The sequence below is a fragment of the Prenolepis imparis genome, unplaced genomic scaffold (assembly GCF_030444845.1).
Source record: "Prenolepis imparis isolate NDT839.2.m4 unplaced genomic scaffold, iyPreImpa1.0 SCAF_2, whole genome shotgun sequence".
Taxonomy (NCBI): domain Eukaryota; kingdom Metazoa; phylum Arthropoda; class Insecta; order Hymenoptera; family Formicidae; genus Prenolepis; species Prenolepis imparis.
This window is the reverse complement of record NW_028141160.1, coordinates 3,207,475-3,226,852: the sequence shown is the minus strand read 5'-3', so window position 1 is coordinate 3,226,852 and position 19,378 is coordinate 3,207,475. Positions and strand designations below refer to the sequence as shown.

Sequence of the window (19,378 nt, the reverse complement as noted above, 5' to 3'; positions counted from 1 at the left end):
AGCAACCGTTCTACAGCACAGCTAACTGTTATTCTGCTTCCTAACTTTCTGGTTTTTATATAAATTAGCCTAGAAATCTTTTGTTTACTAATACAAATACATAACATCCTTCGTATTTGCTAATACAGGTATATATACCTTCTCAAAATACAAAAAGACTTTCAAAAGGAATTATCCGAGGAATTGCTCCGAGTACTGTGCAGCGCGCTTCAATAAACATAATTTACACCTTTATAACTTTGTCAATTTTGCTCGGATTAACTTGAAACTTTCAGGAAGTATTTTCAAGATGTATTTTTAAAAAATATCAAAACCCAAAAATCAATTTTTTCAAAGTTTCTAGGTAGGCCTACCCCCTTAAAAGTAGCTATTCCTTGGCCGTCAGAAGAGGAAATTTCAAGAAATTTACCACAATGTTTTGAAGATTTCAAAGACGTACGCGTCGTCTTGGACTGTACAGAAGTTTTCCTACAAAAATCAAAAAATCTCTGTTGTCAGCTTAATACTTATTCTCATTACAAGGGCACATATACTTGTAAATTTTTGACAGGTGTTACACCAGCTGGAAATATTTCTTTCATCAGCAAGCCATATGGTGGTAGAGCATCGGACAAAGCTATTTTCGAACAAAGTAATCTGAAGAATTTATTACAACCAGGTAATGCAGTAATGGTCGACCGTGGGTTTCTTATTGATGATACATGCAAAATGAATGGTTGGAAATGCATAAAACCTCCATTTTTAAAAAACAAGAAGCAATTCACAAAGTCAGAAGCAATTATTACTGCTAAAATAGCACATGCAAGAGTTCACATCGAGAGATCAAATCAACGAATCAAAGCTTTCCAAATTGTTGATGGTAGACTGCCGGTCAATCTTGTTCCATTATTGGAAGAAATTTTTACAGTGATCTGCGCTACAGTTAATTTTAACTCACCTATTTTAAAAGATGTTACATTCATACAAGTATAATTGTGTACATTAAAAAGTGCTAGGTATATACTAAAATATTAATTTTTTTATTGATATCAATAAATATTATATAAACAGAACTTATATTTCTTTTCATCACATTTTTTAATAAATTATATTTGTGCACTTTCATTTTCACATATCTCGTGTAACATAATATTGTAATAGGTTTTTTTCAAAGATTTCAACATGCTTATCACAAAACTTTCATTAAAAGGTACATTTATGATTATAATACTTTTATCATAAGATGCGTAGATCACAAATTTAGTATTTTTCAAGTTTAGTACAGCCATTCCCATTTGTACTTGAGCATAATATTTATGCTTTTCTTTTAACCTTACGTGTAGTCCTTCTATAATTAAGCAACTTTTAAATTCGTACATTATTGCATCATAAACATTCATGATTTACCCTTATGGGCACTTTATTTCGAGCAACTCCATTGGCTTATCATCATTAACAATTATCCCATCAGGTGAGTACGCTAGCCAAGGGTTTTGTTTTGAGATAACAAGTCCAATCTCAATAACTTTTTGGTGTAATGCTTCTGAAAATGCATTTCTTGCACTAGATAGTCTTTCGCCCGTACTCCGTAAACTCACTTTTAAAATTCACTGGATAAAAATAATCATGGCACTTTTTTTTCCAATTTGAATTTTTGTTACGTGTGTACGTATATAATTCATAACATCTTGAACCTGTTACACGAAACTGCCTTTCTTTTTGCCATAATGAATAGTTGACTTTGCTCCTTTTACATATTAATATGAAATCACCATCCAGTCTTTTTAATTTGCTTTCGCAGCATTCATTCAATGGTTCAACAGTCATATTTTTTATGACATTCATTAATTCAGAATCTTGACTAGCAAATATTTGATATACAACTTCTTGGTCTACTTCTGACAATGCGTTGTTGTTCGATTCAACCGGGACTGGTGCATGTCTTCCAACTCTGTAATATTAAAAATGTGATAAAATGTCTTGAAATCAGAGGTGAAGAGTATTAAATGATCAAAAAATTGATGTGTAACATGCAAAAATTGTAATCCAAACAACAACAGTTTAGCTGTGCAAAGTGACAAGCTCTAAAATATTAGTATAGAGAAGTATTAGTATAAAGAAAAGGGATAATCACATATGTTTTGCAAGTGCAGACTTAGGAATTCGATCGGTTAATAATTTTGTTATAATTGTGTTTAAATCTTTAGTTATAAAAATATTGTTCTCAATTTTGCCAAAGCATGCGTGTTGTTCCAAGGAAAGCGGTTGATATATTTGTTAAGGAAATCTTTATGTTTGTTTTTCCACATGCACTTCCTATCAGTACTAGATAACATCTCTAAATCAATAACATTAATTCTAAAATCAAACCATGAAAATCCTATATAAATGCATTCCATGTTTACAAAAAAATACAAATAAAAACAAACAATCCAGACAAAAAAATTGTAATTTGTGCAAACGAAGGTTAGGAACTTACCTGTGACAATACAATAATGTAGCTAAACGTGCTTACACTTTTCTCCTAGACCAGCTTTGCATGAGCACGAAATAGAAATTATTTTTCCAGCTTCTGAAATTTCTCCAGTAATTTCATGTGGAGGTGCTCTCAGTTGCGACATTTGTAAACAGTAAGCTGTCAACTTCACCGATTTACTTTCACGCGTTTGATTTTCATGTTTCCCACACGAAATCAAGTGTCCGGCTCTCAAAATATTTTCACCCTCACGAAAATTTCTCTGAGATGGGTTTGTACCTGTCCATTCGCATATTTCACTGATACTTATAAACATATCTTTAAAAAATACGACGCTACATAACCCTAACCGGCTAAACTATCTGCCTTGCAGCTGCCATATTGAATTAAGCCACGCCCCTATGTCAGATCCCAATAGTAGTTTATCCACAACTGTTCAGACAAATCATCATTGAATCTTCATATAATTCTCCGAAGAAGCTCCGAAAATAGATCGCGACGCTCTATTTATGTAACCAAAATAATGTCTTATATCATGTCATGTTTTGAAACACTCACTCACACACTCACACATGCACAGCCACACGCACATATGTAAACACTTTAAGACCATGTATATACTCTCAGGCCGATTGGTGCCCCCCACAAAAAAAACCTTTTGTCTACCGACTTTCCTCGGTATTCCTCTCTCGAACAACAGTTCTCTCGAAACATTTATAAAATAAAGACCGTTTTCTTGGAATTAGTTCTCGATTATCGCCTTTCAGAAGAAATTTTTGATCCTCAATTCCGACGTCACCCGCGAGTTGCAGTTCATGCACCAACTTTCGAAATCTCTCAAAACATTGGTCCTTCGAGCCGGATCGCCCGCATAGTTCGCAAATAACCTTTTTCGGGCAACATCTACCGGAATTGTGAGATCTCTCAAGAAAGAAAATTCTCTCAAGTAGGGAATGCAGTGCGTCAGTGAAAATATCACCGATACATTCGTCGCACAATAAAATTGACAGCTTGACTCCTCAATCGAATTAGATCGAACACGACTTCGGCAATATGGAAGAAATCAACAAGGTCATAAGACGTCAACAGCATCTATTTGGCTTGATCTCGCGGGCAGTTGAAAATATGAGAAAACTTGGCTCAGCTAACATAAATCGTACCGCCGTTCAAAGCCGTCTGGATTCAATGAAAAGTAATTGGACAAAATTCCAAGACAACCACGAAATCCTACTCGACTCCTTCGTCGACGAGTGCGAGAACTTGCAGTACTTTCAAGAAGATCTTTTCTCTGTCTGTGAAGAAACTTTTCAAATGTCACACCATCATGGGTACCATACTCGAAGATTTGGAGCAAGCGTCTCCCCACAATACGTCCGCCGAAACTTCTCTAAGTGCTTCCACCAGTTCGCGATCGCGACGGTTGCCGCGCATTGATATTCCAAAATTCTCCGGCACTTACTCGGAGTGGGGTCACTTTCGAGACCTCTTCACGTCAATCATCATCGAAAACTCTGACATCACAAATATAGAACGACTGCATTATCTAAAAATGAGTCTCACCGGAGAGCCATCGCAACATTTTAAAAACATCGCAATGTCCGGTGAAAATTTTCCTAGCGCTTGGGAACAACTAGCTACCCGCTACGAAAACAAGCGAATTCTAATAAACGCTCACCTCTCCTCACTCATCGACACCCGCAGAGTGAAAAGTGAAAACGCGACCGACCTCAAACGACTTCTCGGTGACGTCAAAGAAGCTCTCGGCGCTCTCAATACCCTTGGCTGCCCGGAATCATTGGAATCTCATCGTCATTTTTCTCACAGTTCGAAAACTCGATTCGGACACCTTTAAACGATGGGAGGATCTCCTCGGCGCCAAAACAAATCCTCCGACCTTCGCCGAATTCGAAGTATTTTTAGTTAGCCGCATAAACACGCTCGAGGCTTACGAGGGATCGCAGCCTCGAAAACATCAACAAACGAGTTCACCGACCTCCCGACCTGTAAGCGCACGATCATATACAGCGTCGTCAACAGATCAAAAATGCGCCCTATGCTCCGCTGGACACTACCTATCCGCTTGCCCGAAATATCTAGACAAGTCACACGATCAACGCCGAGAAGTCGTCACGTCAAAGAGTCTCTGCTTCAATTGCTTAGGCCCTCACCAAGTGAAAGCGTGCCGCAATACGAAGCGCTGTTGTACCTGCCGTAAGCAGCATCATACTACCTTACACGCACCGACGAACGCGCAGGACACCACCACGACAACGATTCCCTCAGCGTCTCCGGCGCCAGCTCCGGTAAACTCTCACGTCAGTACGCTGCGAGAAGAGATCTCCTCGGTCCCGATCAAACCAGCCGAAAAAAAAGGTATTCAATTCTCGAGTCACATCGCTCAACCACGCCACGACGATCACGATCCCGGTCTCCTGGCCACCGCCGTCGTGAACGTCCTCTCTCGAATTGGACAATCAGTTCAATGTCGAGCCTTACTCGACCAGGGATCCGAAGTTTCGTTCATTTCAGAATCCGCCGCGCAAACTCTGAAACTTGCGCGTCGCGCCAAGGCCGTTCCGATAATCGGTATCGGCGCTCAAAAAAACACCGTATCTAACGGACTAGCGCTGTTTACCATCACATCACGAATCGACACGGCAATCTCGTTCGAAGTTAAAGCTCTCGTTCTACCTAAACTAACCGTTCAACAACCAGCACATCTTGATACTACTCGTTGGCCGCATCTCACCGGCCTTCATCTCGCAGATCCTAACTTCGACACCCCCGGAAAAATCGATTTAATTCTCGGATCAAGTATCTACGCTCGAATCCTTAGACCGGGATGTCGAAATGGACATATCGACGCGCCAATCGCGCAAAACACGGCCCTCGGATGGATCGTCTCAGGACCTCTCTCGGCCGGGACCACAGCCGTCCCCGCTCCGGACAATAACTCGATTACCGGCACGCATTGCTCTTTCGACCACGCGCTTCTCGAATGGCTTCAACGATTTTGGACACAAGAGGAAATCGTGCCGCGGATTCAAACCTCGCTTACGCCGGAAGAATCGCAGTGTGAAGAGCATTTCAAGGAAACTCACTCTCGTAACCTTCAAGGCCGATTCGTCGTACGACTGCCGTTCAAGAAGAATGTAACTAACTTCGACAACTCTCAGGCCTTCGCGCTTAAATCGCTCCTTCGAATGGAAAAACGCTTCGAATCAAACCCTTCTCTTAAAGAAGCGTACTCAGAATTCTTACGCGAATACCGCGATCTCGATCACATGCGACTAACAAAGTTGCCTGCCCGCTCTCAAAATGACCAGTTCTTTCTGCCGCATCACGGAGTCGTACGCGAAACTAGCTCAACGACGAAACTTCGCGTTGTGTTTAACGGCTCGCAGAAAACGAATCTTGGATTCTCGCTAAACGACGTACTTCATGTTGGACCTAAGCTACAAATCGACATCTCAGAAATTCTTCTCCGTTGGCGTCAACATCAATACGTCTTCGCCGCGGACATTGAGAAAATGTATCGCCAAATTCGCGTACACGAGGACGATTGGCCGTATCAAAAGATTTTATGGCAAACCACGCACAACGAAACTCCACAAGAATATCACCTCTGCGCGGTAACCTACGGGCTCGCGTGCGCCCCGTACCTGGCGCTTCGGTGTTTACAACAACTCGTCTCGGAAGCAGAAACCTCGCACGCTCTTGCTGCCAACATCCTTCGTCGCGAAACCCATGTAGACGACGTTCTCTCCGGAGCGTCAACAATCACCGAAGCTCAAGAACGAATACATCAATTAAACGACGTGCTAACGGCGGGCGGATTTAATCTTAAAAAATGGATCAGTAACGACGCGGACGTTCTCGCTGAAATTTCTCCACAGGATCACGCTTCCTCATCAACGCTTCTAGTCGACGATCGAACTACTCACCACACTCTCGGATTAAAATGGAGTCGACACTCGGACAGCTTTCTATTCTCAGCCCCGATGTCTTCGACGACCAGCGTCACGACGAAGCGGTCAGTGCTATCATTCATCGCGTGTATGTTCGATCCCCTCGGCTGGCTCTCTCCGATTATCATCACTGCAAAGATTTTCATGCAGGAACTCTGGGCAATTCGCCTCGATTGGGACGAACTCCCAGACGAACTCAAATCTCGCTGGCTCAATTTTCGACTGAACATGGACAATCTGACGACCATCTCAATCCCGTGCTGGCTCGGCATCAACGCATTAGCTCTCGCCGTCGAGCTTCACGGGTTCTCAGACGCTTCTCAAAGCGCTCTAGCTTCTGTCGTTTTCCTGCGTATCATAAACGAATTCGACGACATTCAAGTCACCCTCGTCATCGCAAAAACTAAAGTCGCACCTCTCAAACGCATGACCTTTCCACGACTGGAACTCACAGCTGCAGTACTTCTCGTTTGCATAATCACGAAAACTCGTGATGTTCTCAATCTGCATCATGCTCCGACACATCTATGAACTGACTACAGTCGCTCTTGCGTGGATCAAAAGTCACCCGTCGAGATGGAAGGACTTCGTGCGAAATCGCGTGTCAGTCATCCAAGAACTCTCGAATTCTCGATGGCACCACGTAGCAGGGAAGGAAAACCCTGCTGATCTCGCCTCTCGAGGAGTGTCGCCTCATTCTCTATCACAAGACCGCCTCTGGTGGACAGGACCTTCATGGTTGCGCAAGCACTCGACTTCATGGCCTTGCACGAATCCGACACTAAAGGGCGCAACTGACCTCGAAGAGCGTCCTACAACTTGCAACCTCGCCAAAGAAAACTCAAAACCCGATCTCTGGGACCTGATAGATAGATATTCATCGCTCACCTCTCTCTTGCGCACCACGGCATGGCTACTCCGCGCTCGCGATCGCGTTCGCAAACTCGCGACATCTCACTCTCAACTGACCTTCCTCGCTCCTTCGGAAATCGAATCTGCGCTTCGTCTCTGGGTAACGCTCACACAGAAAGCTTATTTTTCAACGGAAGTCCGAACCCTAAAGAAAGATAAACCATTGTCTACAACAAGCTCGCTCTTGCGCCTCGCTCCATTCCTCGACGCTCACGGACTTCTTCGATTACGCGGCCGACTCCAATTCTCTCAGCTGGAGCCATCTGAAAAACATCCACTCATCTTACCACGAGACTCTCGGATAACGACGCTGGTCATCGATCATTATCATCGATGAACCTTACACGGAGGCCCGCAACTCACGTTGTCCTCAATAAGACAACAATTTTGGATCATCGGCGGTCGCGTCCCAATCCGTTCGTTCATTCACCAATGTGTGAGGTGTGCTCGCCATCGCGCCGCGACAAATCACCAACTCATCGGATAACTCCCGGCTTCACGCGTTACGCCCCATCGACCGTTCCACAACACAGGAGCCGACTACGCCGGCTCGATGAATCTCAAAACGCATCGAGGACGAGGCGCTAAAACGTACAAAGGATATTTTGTTATTTTTGTCTGTTTCAGCACTTCAGCAATACATCTAGAAGTAGCCACCGATTACACGACCGAAGGATTCATAGCCGCGTACAAACGCTTTACCGGACGTCGCGGCCTCTGCTCGACAATTACGAGTGACTGCGGCACTAATCTCACCGGGGCAGACGCAGAACTGAAAAAACTCTTTAAAGCTTCCTCGAAAGAGTGGGCTCACGTAGCATCTATTCTCGCCAACGACGGAGTGACATGGAAATTCAACCCCCCCTCCGCTCCACATTTCGGCGGAAAGTGGGAGGCCGGAGTCAAATCCGTAAAGCATCATCTCCGTCGAGTCATCGGCGACGCGCTCCTAACGTATGAAGAGATGACAACGCTCTTAGTTCAGATCGAAGCAGTTCTGAATTCGCGCCCGTTATCACCTCTTTCGGACGATCCTTCCGACGCATCCGCGCTAACTCCGGGACACTTTCTTGTCGGAACAGCTCTCAACACCATTCCAGAACCCTCCCTTCACGACGTGCCTCAAAATCGACTATCACGATTTCAATTACTGCGCCAGGTGACTGAGTCATTTTGGCAACGATGGTCCGCTGAATATCTACATCACCTCCAGACAACAACCAAGTGGCACCAGAAACAGAGATTCGTCCAAAAGGGAGATCTCGTCCTCATCAAGGACGAACGCTTCCCGCCGACCAAATGGCCTCTCGCTCGGATCATCGAAGTGCATCCCGGAGCTGACGGACTAACACGAGTCGCGACTATCAAAACCGCAACTATAATCCTCAAAAGACCGATAGTTAAACTCTGTATGCTACCAAACTCCAACAATTGATAAAAAAAAAAAGCTTTTCTTTATCTCTCATTTCGTCAAACCGTTGACAAGGCGGGCGGAATGTTCAGACAAATCATCATTGAATCTTCATCTAATTCTCCGAAGAAGCTCCGAAAATAGGTCGCGACGCTCTATTTATGTAACCAAAATAATGTCTTATATCATGTCATGTTTTGAAACACTCACTCACACACTCACACATGCACAGCCACACGCACATATGTAAACACTTTAAGATATTGTGTATATACTCTCGGACCATGTATATACTCTCGGGCCGATCGGTGCCCCCCACAAAAAAAACCTTTTGTCTACCGACTTTCCTCGGTATTCCTCTCTCGAACAACAGTTCTCTCGAAACATTTATAGAATAAAGACCGTTTTTTTGGAATTAGTTCTCGATTTAAATCGCCTTTCAGAAGAAATTCTTGATCCTCAATTCCGACGTCACCCGCGAGTTGCAGTTCATGCACCAACTTTCGAAATCTCTCAAAACAACAACAGAAACCTATTTTTTTGTGCTGAATTACTGTCTGAAGGGGTGAAACCACCCCTCATAAGTAGAATGGCTTTCTGCTTTTCTCGATATATCTCGAAAATTATTTAAGATATCAAAAAATGTTTTAAACAAAAGTTTTATGTTAAAAACACCTCTATTTAACCACATTAATAAAACTTTGAAAAAAAAATTTTGGGGGAAAATTTTTTAAAAAATTGTTGCAAAAAAATGTTGTTTTCAAAATTTTATTAATGTTGCTAAATAGAGGTATTTCTACCATAAAACTTTTGTCTACAACATTTTTTGATATTTCGAATAATTTTCGAGATATATCGAGAAAAGCGAAAAGTTCCTATACATATGAGGGCAGTTTTTCCTTTTAATTTATTTACTTACTTCTTTATATGTGTGCGTAAAGTTTCTCATCATCTCGCCGCGCGCTTATCGTCGCGCAAATTGGCTGATTTTTTTAAATTTATTTCTCATTAATTATTGCGAAAATCGCAAAATGATAGAGGACTTTTTGATTCAGTTTGGTCCGTTCTACCTGCACACAAATTTAGTCCCCATCATTCTGGGACACCCTGTATATATATAACAGGAAGTATTATTTTATTAAACAATTTTGCAAACCGCACGATAAATAAGATAGTGCAATTTTTAAACAATTTACAAAATTGTCAAAATGTACTTTTTTCTTTAGTCTGTCTTGATTGCCATCGCGGACGTTTTATTTCCTATTTCTTCTTCGCAGTGCCGTAACTAGCTTTTTATGTGCCCTGGGCAAGGTTTTATTTTTCAATCCCTTAATTATTTTGGGAGAAAAATAATAATAAAACGAAAACGATGTAACAATTGTTTATAAATAATTTTTGTGTACACAAGAAATAAGATAAGATATATATAAGATCATTCATATTTATTTCATATTTATAAATAAAAATAATTATTTTAATTGCACTTTTCTGGCTTTCATTGCAGAAAATTAATTGATTATATCATCATAATTAATATCTTTAACAATATTATATTCAATCGAAATTATGGAAAAAATGGATAATCGTTCTTCTCTAATTTAAAATTAAAAATTTGAAAATATTATATTTGAACAATTTTTTTGTTCAGTTTCATTTCAAGGCCCCCTCTTTGTTCTGGGCCCTGGGCCTGTGCCCCTGTTGCCTCTGCCTAGTTACGGCACTGCTTCTTCGTATGTAAATGAACCCCTATACGGCTCCCCCGGAGTCCACCCCCATGGGGAGGGAAAACGCACTTCACGGTTTGGAACATTATGACAAACCATATTAATAGGAAATGAAACGTCCGCGATGGCAATCAAGACAAGACTAAAGAAAAACGTACATCTTGACAATTTTGTAGAATGTTAAAAAAATTGCAATATCTTATTTATCGTGCGATTTACAAAATTGTTTAATAAAATAACACTTTCTGTAAATAGGCGAAGCTCGTCATCCATCGTAGGAAATAGAGCATCAAAGGCTGCTTGAGGATTAGGGTCACACTTTATAGCTCTACCTTCCTCAAAAGCTACTTGAGGGACAACATATTGTAGGGAAAAGGGGAACTCGTACACCGATGGGATGTCAGTTAAATAAAAGATGCGCGTATTGGGAACATTCCTGAAAGCAACCGAAGAGAAAAGGAGGAGGAAACTTTATTACATTTGTGGGGCTTTCTATAAAATTCTGGATATTCTCTAGAATAGGTGACAGCATGTGGTCGGTCCTGGAAAGAGCACAGGATATGAAGTTACGTCTAAAATATCTAACTCTATCCTCCAGTCGGGGTTCTCTGGCTTCATATAACATAACATTGATCGGTGTAGATTTTCTATACCCCATGGCCGAACAAATCGTCTGGAATTGTATCTTTTCTAGTCTACCTTTAAGGTATTGCAGAATATTGAACCATACAAATGCACCAAACTCTATACGTGATCTAACTAAGGCTTTATATAAGATAAGGAGTGTGGAGGGGTCAGAACCCCACCAAGTGGATATGAGAAAATTAATAATTGCTAGAGGTTTGCTACAGCTCATACAGATCTTTTCAATGTGGGAATTCCATTTCAGATTATTTTGAAATAACACGCCTAGGAAACGAACCCGAGGTTCCGACTGGATGACAGTATTTCTAATGCAAATAGATCCTCGCATATCGAGCTCAGTTCTACTTCTGCTAAATATACAATATTGAGATTTGTCAGGAGCGAGGGACAAGCCCACAGAATCAAACTCCGCCACCTCTTCACCTTTCCAGATCTCCACGTGCCACGGCACGGTACTTACTAGAGGAGTATAGGCAGACATCATCTGCATATTGCAGGATTTTAACATTTGGATTACGAAGAATAATATTATTTAGCTCAGTGACGTATACCGAATATAATATGGGACTTAATACACATCCTTGAGGTAAACCTCTGTGCATGTGTCTGATTATATCTAGGTCGTTATGTTTAAAGTGCACCTCTCTAAAAGAGGTGAGGTTAAAAACAAATCTTATAAATGAGGAAGGAAGTTTTAGTTTAATCAGTTTTTGAATTAATATATCCCATAGCATACTATCGTAAGCTCCTTTAACATCAAGAAAGATCGCATAGGTATCTTTATTTCTGTACTAATTGTCGTATATATGCGAGTGTAGAATTGCTATATTATCCGAACAAGATCTGTTTTTCTTAAAACCTGCCTGGCTGATAGGGAGGATTTTATTTTTTTCTAGCCACCAGGATAAACTGGTAGTGAAGATCACTATCAGAAGCGATTTTTACTGGTTTATGTGATACCATAGACGCGTAACTATCCTGTGTTTGTGAATTAAAAATTTTACTTACAGGTTTTAGAGAAGTTTTATTTGACCTAGCTTGCAATTTATTAAAAACAGGAAAGTTAGACGGCTTAATCATCGGGGATGAACTCTGGATAGAAGCGCTGTCCGACGTGCTTGTAGATAGATGCGTAGTGGATGAGCCCTGCAAGACGATACTTCTGGCAGTGTTGTAGTCCATGTTCTGGAGCGTCATCAGTTCGGTCGTTCTTTTTTTGATAATAATTTCCGGATAGATATTAGAAAAGGTACGATGATTACCATTACAATTGATACAATGTAATGTATTTGAGCAGGGATTTATCTCGCTGTGTTGATCCCCTCCGCAGAAGAGGCATGTAGTGGGGTTTTTGCAAAACTTAGTTGAGTGACTCAATTGGCCACAATTAAAGCACCGCCTTATATTAAGTATGTAAGGTACCATTACGAGACGAGTTCGCCACATAAACACGTGTGATGGAATGGATGAAGCTCTCAGGTTAAGTCTAACTGAAGTTGTTTCCACGTACTTGGACATCCCTTCTATAGTTGTCCTAGTTCTTAAGTGGTAAATGTCATTGTTATCAAATATGAGGTTGAGTTCCTTCAGCAGTTCTTCATTAGATATGTCTAATGAGACCCCTTTAATCACTACCTTGCGATATACTAGGTATCATGGGATGTTAATTGAAAAATTAGATTCCAGCACTTTATTGTTAATGGCGTTACTTGCATCACTTCTGTTAGCGAAAGATAAGGACCACTTGTATCTACTAATTCTCTCAATTAGTGAGAATTGGACTCCCAGCGTGGATAGGACTCTTGCTACCTCGATGTCCATGGGCGGTTTCGGTGATTACTCTTCAATGGCCGGTATTTTCCAGGAGACGATTGCTTTGTATGGGCCGGAATCCGATATAATGTAATTTAGGTTATTGTTAAGATATAAGTTGTAAGTTTGAGTATTGGATGCTGGTTTATTACCGCTATCTACTTCCATACCCTCTTGCGATGACTGCAGATTAGGATCTTTTTTAGCCTCTTTTTTAGAATGCGCTGTGTTGTGCGTGACCTTGGTCCTTTTCTTAGACATCTTATTTATTGAGTCCGCGGAATTTGTTTTAGTCATTATACTTTATTTAATATAATTTGCTACGGAGGAGTGTCTCCTTTACGTTTTGTTTATATTAGCGCTCGACCATTTGCGCCAGGCTCGAATTGCCAATTAATTTTGTATTTTACCATTAATTTCTTGGGCCAATAAGTTTGTCATTTTTTGTAATTACACGCTAGCTGAAAAATGCGTTTATATTATAATTTTTTCCAATATTTGAGAAATTGTTTTGGACATTACGTCACACATTTGTTTAAAAGTTGGATTAGATTTCAAAAAGCATTATTAGATTCAAATTGAGAACTAACTTCTTACGCAGATGTTTAATTAATAATATAACACCACAACATTTAAATAAATGTCTACCAAACTATATTAACAATCTAAGTTACCATAGATTCACAAAAAAATTTATACGACTCAGAGATCAATTCATTAGAAGAATTTTACAGATTGAATTAGATGATGCTTATGCTTCCCTTAGGTTTACGCAAGTTCAAGTTTTCAAAATCTCACGGGAACTTTACAAAAGAGTCCCTACACATATTTGCAATTCTTTCCTTATTAAACAAAATAGATCTTTACATTCCTTTTTTAAAAATCATAATTACAAACTTAATAAAAAATTTAATTTTCTTTTAAAAACTAAGACTGAAATGGAGTTGTCAAGCATTAGACCCATACAATACAGTCGTACTTTTTCACCTTTGATAAACGGTAACGAACTGTGTCCGTCTCTGACTTATTCAGGCTTTCCTTGTGATACAAATAACAAAATCATTAACATCAAAATTAATCCAGTTAAATTCAGGGACCAGAATCAACAATTTTCACGGATTAAGGACAAATGGTTTATTAATAGATCTACAATAAACATTCCCAACGACATCCAGAGTTTTTTACAGTTGGGTAAGAATTTCAGTCTCCCTGTGCTCGATAAAGAATTAATAACTCTCGAAATGATTAAGAACTTTGAGAATAACATTAGAAAACTCCCATATAATTGTCAATTAATTCTCAGAAATCGGACTAACCACATATTTAACAACATTACATCCTATTCTTGTCCACAGAATGAATTCTATAAAAATATTAATTTTTTAGCTCAAAAAACTAAAAGATTCTTGATCCAGAATCTAAATCTAATCCTTACTCGAGCAGATAAAGGAAATGTGACAGTTGCACTTGATAAAGATAAATACATTACAAACATCGAAACATCTCTTAAAGATATAGATACCTACAAAGTTATCGATAAAGACCCGATTAAAAAATTAACAGAAAATACACGTAATATTTTGAATAGATGGAAGAATTTAGGGTTTATCTCAAATCCAACTTACAGAGCTCTATACTTGAATGATGGAGTATTGCCGAAAGCTTATGGACTCCCAAAAATCCATAAACCTGGCTGCCCGTTTAGAATTATTGTTTCTTCGATAAACAGCCCAACATATAATTTAGCGGCGTACCTTCACAAAATTTTACATAAAAACCTTCCAAAACTAAACAGCCATATCTCAAACAGCTTCGATTTAGTTAAATGTCTTTCTAATAAACACATTGACAATGATTATTGTTTAATCTCTTTGGATGTTGTCTCCCTATTCACGAACATTCCCATTGATAGAGCAATTAACAGCGTTTCTGATAGATGGAAACACATTGCAGGTAATTGTAATATCACAAAAACTGAATTTTTGATGGCTGTGACCTTTTTATTAAACTCTACATATTTTGTTTTTAACAAGGTGATTTATCAACAGACGTTTGGCACGCCGATGGGCTCCCCGCTTTCTCCGATAATCGCTGATATCGTATTACAAGACGTTGAAAAAATGGCTTTAGAAACATTAAAGTTCACACCTTCTTTTTATTATAGATATGTGGATGATTTAATTTTGGCTGTTCCAGAAACAGCGGTTTCCGTCACATTGGATGCTTTCAATGCTATTCATTATAGATTATAATTTACGGTAGAATTTGCCGATAACAATAAAATTAACTTCCTGGATGTTACCATCATATTACACAATAACCACATTATATTCGATTGGTACCATAAACAAACATTTTCAGGTAGATACTTGAATTTCCTTTCCCAACATCCAATGTGTCAAAAGAAAGGGACCATTATTGGTTTAATAGATAGGGTTTTTTTACTATCACATCCGCTTTTTCACCAAAAAAACTTAGAGTGAGCATAAAAGTTTTATTAGAAAACGACTATCCATTGAATCTTATATTTCAGACATGTCATTCTAAACTAAAAACTTTGTTGAACAGGGAGACTGTCAGTGACACCCACACTGCCTTTAACAACGATAAAATAACTTCGTTTTTTACAATTCCGTTTATTCCTGGGATCTCTGATCAATTTATAAATGTCATCGGGGATCAAAAATTGAGATTATCCTATTTTAGCTTAAATAAAATGAATAAATTTATTAAATTTTAATTATACACGAGCCTTATCTTTAATTATACATAAATTTATTAGATTTTAATTATACACGAGCCTTATCTTAATTTTGATATTATTAATTTTAAATTTATTAAAGCCCATAAAGATATTACTCCGAAATTTACTCGCTCCAGCGTAGTTTACAAAATAAATTGCGATAATTGCAACGCTTCTTATGTAGGACAGACGGGAAGATAACTGAATACGAGAATAAAAGAGCACAGGAATCATATTAGATGGAACACTAATTCTCATTCAGTCATTACGGAACATAGACAAAATTTTGGACATGAATTCGACTGGGATAATGTTACAATTCTCCATACTGAACCGTTCTATAATAAACGCCTAATATCTGAAATGTTTTTTATCAATAGACAAAGCAATGACTTGAATTCACAGACAGACACGGACACATTAGATGATAAAATGATAAATATTATTAATAATCTTCCTAAAATTTGAACTTGTAACCTTTTACTTTTTTTGTGAATTTATGTTATTTATAATTGGCATCCGATTAGCTGATCTCAGTTAACGGATGAAATTTGAAGAAACAACTCTGAACAATTTAACACTTAGTCTTACGTCTGTTTATTATACTGACTTATATACAATGATTAGACATCTAACAAACTGCGTTCAATGCGATCACCTGTCCGACGGTACGTAACAACAAAAAATAAATAAGTATTATTCGACTACTTGGACAACTCTACTTGTAGAATATTAATATCGAACACACATGGATAGAATGGACTTGTCGAGGATTTTGACGAGTCGTTTCATGGCTTACGAACCTCGGAACGATTTGGCGAAAGACCCGAAGTTGATGACCTGTTAACTTAAGAACATACGACTTTCCTCGGACAGGACGATGAAACATAGTATCTCGATATGTAACTCACAGTAACTGTTTCTTCTTTAATTTATATTTTAAGATTTTACGAATTGTGTTATTTGCGCTGAAGATGACCCAAAAATGGGTTCGAAACGTCCGCGGAATTTGATTTAGTTATTATACTTTATTTAATATAATTTGCTACGGAGGAGTGTCTCCTTTACATTTTGTTTATATTTGCGCTCGACCATTTGCGCCAGGCTCGAATTGCCAATTAATTTTGTATTTTACCATTTATTTATTGAGGTTAAGGTAGCTTCCTCTCTAAGGCTTGCGTAAAGTTTAGAGTTTAAAAGACTTTCTTTGGAGCTATGAGATGTTATATCCGTGTCCATTAGAATATATTATTCCACATCACACGTTTCATGCCATGTCTCCCCGTCCGCCATGTAGCGGCGGAGGTTAGACGTACTATCCTCCCCTGGATTCAACAAGATGCTGATTCACGTTTGCAATAAAATTTTCTAAGAAACTCAAAATAATCGAGGGCGCCCGAATGAGCGATAATCCTTTGCACTCAGCAATTAAAAGACGTGCTCCAATCGCAATCAAAAGGCCAGCACCTCGATCGTTGATCCTCTCTTCTAGAGACTCTCATTATCACGTCTAACTAAAAATAACCTCGATACGCACCAGTGGTGCCATCTCTCTTACTTTGCACGGACTTTTTAAACCACCTTCGTATTCTATTTAACTCTACTATCTTTAAGGGAAAATTACTTATTGTAATGCTTTTTCCTTGTTTCAGGACCGAGGTCACTGTCTGCTCCGACTCCGAGGAAGAGGCCGTCACCGCCGACACAGCTACCGTCTGCTGCACCTGTCTTTTTGCCGTCTCCTTCCTGAGCTTTGGACACTTTGTTTTCCGGTGCCCTTTCGCCTTGCAGAAGAAGCAGGTGACTTCCGTATCCCGGCAGTCTTTTGTGGCGTGGCCCTTTTTACCGCATTTGCCGCAGGAGAAGTCCTTCGGCTTACCGATCTTGACCGTGGACGTAGGTCTGTGTTCTGACTCGTGTGCGGCTGCCGTAATCTGACGCATCCGCTCAAGGAATTGGTCCATTGTATCCGTTTACACTGTCATCGCCGTGGCCCTCAACGACGCCTTGGCAGTGCCTCCTATCAGCAGATTGATGGCGTCCCTATCGCATAAAATACTCACAAAATTCTGCAAATTTTTGGGACTTTAAGTGAGCAAATTATTTTACGACAATTTTAGTGTATATTATTTAATATTGATTTTATATGTTGTATTTTCCATTAATTTTCAGGCACGTACGAATCAGGAATTGAAAAGATCAAGCTTGCCCAAGATTATTCCGACTTGGATATTTCCGATGTTGACATTTCACGTCAGAAACGTATACCACGTCAAAAAAAAATATTCGAAAATTACTCTTCAACTTCTGATGACAGTGATCAAAATAATAACACTATTTCTGAAAATCAACAAGTAAAAAAGAAAAAGAATGCTCTTCCAGTATCACCGTCATTGCCAAAATCATTTATAGTCAAACCTATAAGCAACGAAATAATTCTAAGCGAGGAATTCTCTAATTCTAATAAGGAATCTAATTCTAACAAAAATATTATAAAGAAGGCCTTAGTCACTTCAGACACTCCAGGCAAAAGTTAATATAAAAAATATATTACAAAATTATATATTTTATGTTGTATTATATACAATAAATTAATATGAAAAAAATTATTTATTTTTGTTTTTTTTATTATGATAATTATTATTATGTTTGTCCGAAAATATGTAATATTATAATTTTTTGCAGATATGCTGCCTGAAATAGTGAGACGACTAAATCAAATATTAGCGAAAGTAAGTTCAATAGATAATTGTCTCTGCAAATTAGAAGAAAATCAAAATAATACTCAAAAGCATCAAGAAATGCCAGTTTTGCAAGAGTTTTTATAGCTTTACCATTAAAAACTAATGAAAAAATTCAAAATATGAAAAAAGATCTTGAAAATCAAGACTTCGAACAAATGGTAAATATTTTTTCATATAAATTTTAATAATGTCTTATGTGTAATATATATGTATATATATGTATATACATATACATATATATACATATATATTCTTAATTGTAATAAATTATAATTTTTTAATAGGTTATTTTATTGCAGAGCTGTCCACGTTTTGCACTTTTCAGCCGATTTCCGAGGCTCACCGCCTAGCGGCCCCCACTTACGCTCGAGACCTTAGCAACGCGTGGCCCGATAACCGTAGTTGCTAAGGTCTCGAGCGTAAGTGGGGGCCGCTAGGCGGTGAGCCTCGGAAATCGGCCGAAAAGTGCAAAACGTGGACAGCTCTGTTTTATTGAATAGAATCGGCGGACGTGATAGTCGAGAATTAATTATAAATATTTTAAAAAGAACAATTACAAATGAGATAACAATTCAATACAACTGGGCTGGAAAGCTTAAAAAATGGGATTTAAAGATTTGCTTCTCGCAAAGTGTATTATACGTAAGTTTTGAGACTAATTTTAAATATTTTACTTTAATATTTTATCTCAATACTGTATTAAAAATATAAATATTAATAAATGTTTTAGGAGCTGTCCGTTTAACGGATGATAAAATAACTAAAAAAGAAATGATAAATTATATTTCCAAGTGGCTTGTGAAGCCACTTTAAGACATGAGCGTAGTCTTCAACCAAAAAAAACGTAAGTTTTTGAAAATTGTATAATTAATAATATAGATTTTTGAACGGTATTAAATAATGAAATATTAATTTTCTACAATTTTTTAATATGTTTATTTTTTTATTGAATTATTGTATATAA

The 19,378-nt window shown here is 38.6% G+C and overlaps 2 protein-coding genes and 1 pseudogene across 2 annotated transcripts; 2 read left to right on the top strand and 1 right to left on the bottom strand.

Moving 5' to 3' along the window:
* Positions 1 to 1,085: 1,085 nt before the first annotated feature.
* On the bottom strand, positions 1,086 to 1,806 carry LOC145932815 (uncharacterized; annotated as a pseudogene).
* A 1,973-nt stretch (positions 1,807 to 3,779) lies between these two features.
* Positions 3,780 to 6,954, top strand: LOC145932814 (uncharacterized). The gene is made up of 2 exons (XM_083032054.1): positions 3,780 to 4,197; positions 4,280 to 6,954. Exons 1-2 carry the CDS (start codon positions 3,780 to 3,782, stop codon positions 6,952 to 6,954), a joined length of 3,093 nt encoding a protein of 1,030 aa, XP_082888180.1.
* Positions 6,955 to 7,888: 934 nt separating this feature from the next.
* Positions 7,889 to 8,770, top strand: LOC145932813 (uncharacterized). The gene has a single exon (XM_083032053.1). The coding sequence runs from the start codon at positions 7,889 to 7,891 to the stop codon at positions 8,768 to 8,770; it is 882 nt and encodes a 293-aa protein (XP_082888179.1).
* The last annotated feature ends 10,608 nt before the right edge of the window (positions 8,771 to 19,378 follow it).

Excerpts from the sequence above, each read along its gene's own strand:
- LOC145932814 (XM_083032054.1), top strand. The coding sequence starts at position 3,780 with ATGGGTACCATACTCGAAGATTTGGAGCAAGCGTCTCCCCACAATACG. Across the intron at positions 4,198-4,279 it reads CGACCTCAAACGACTTCTCG|TTCGAAAACTCGATTCGGAC; the intron begins GTGACGTCAAAG and ends TTTTTCTCACAG.
- LOC145932813 (XM_083032053.1), top strand. The coding sequence starts at position 7,889 with ATGAATCTCAAAACGCATCGAGGACGAGGCGCTAAAACGTACAAAGGA.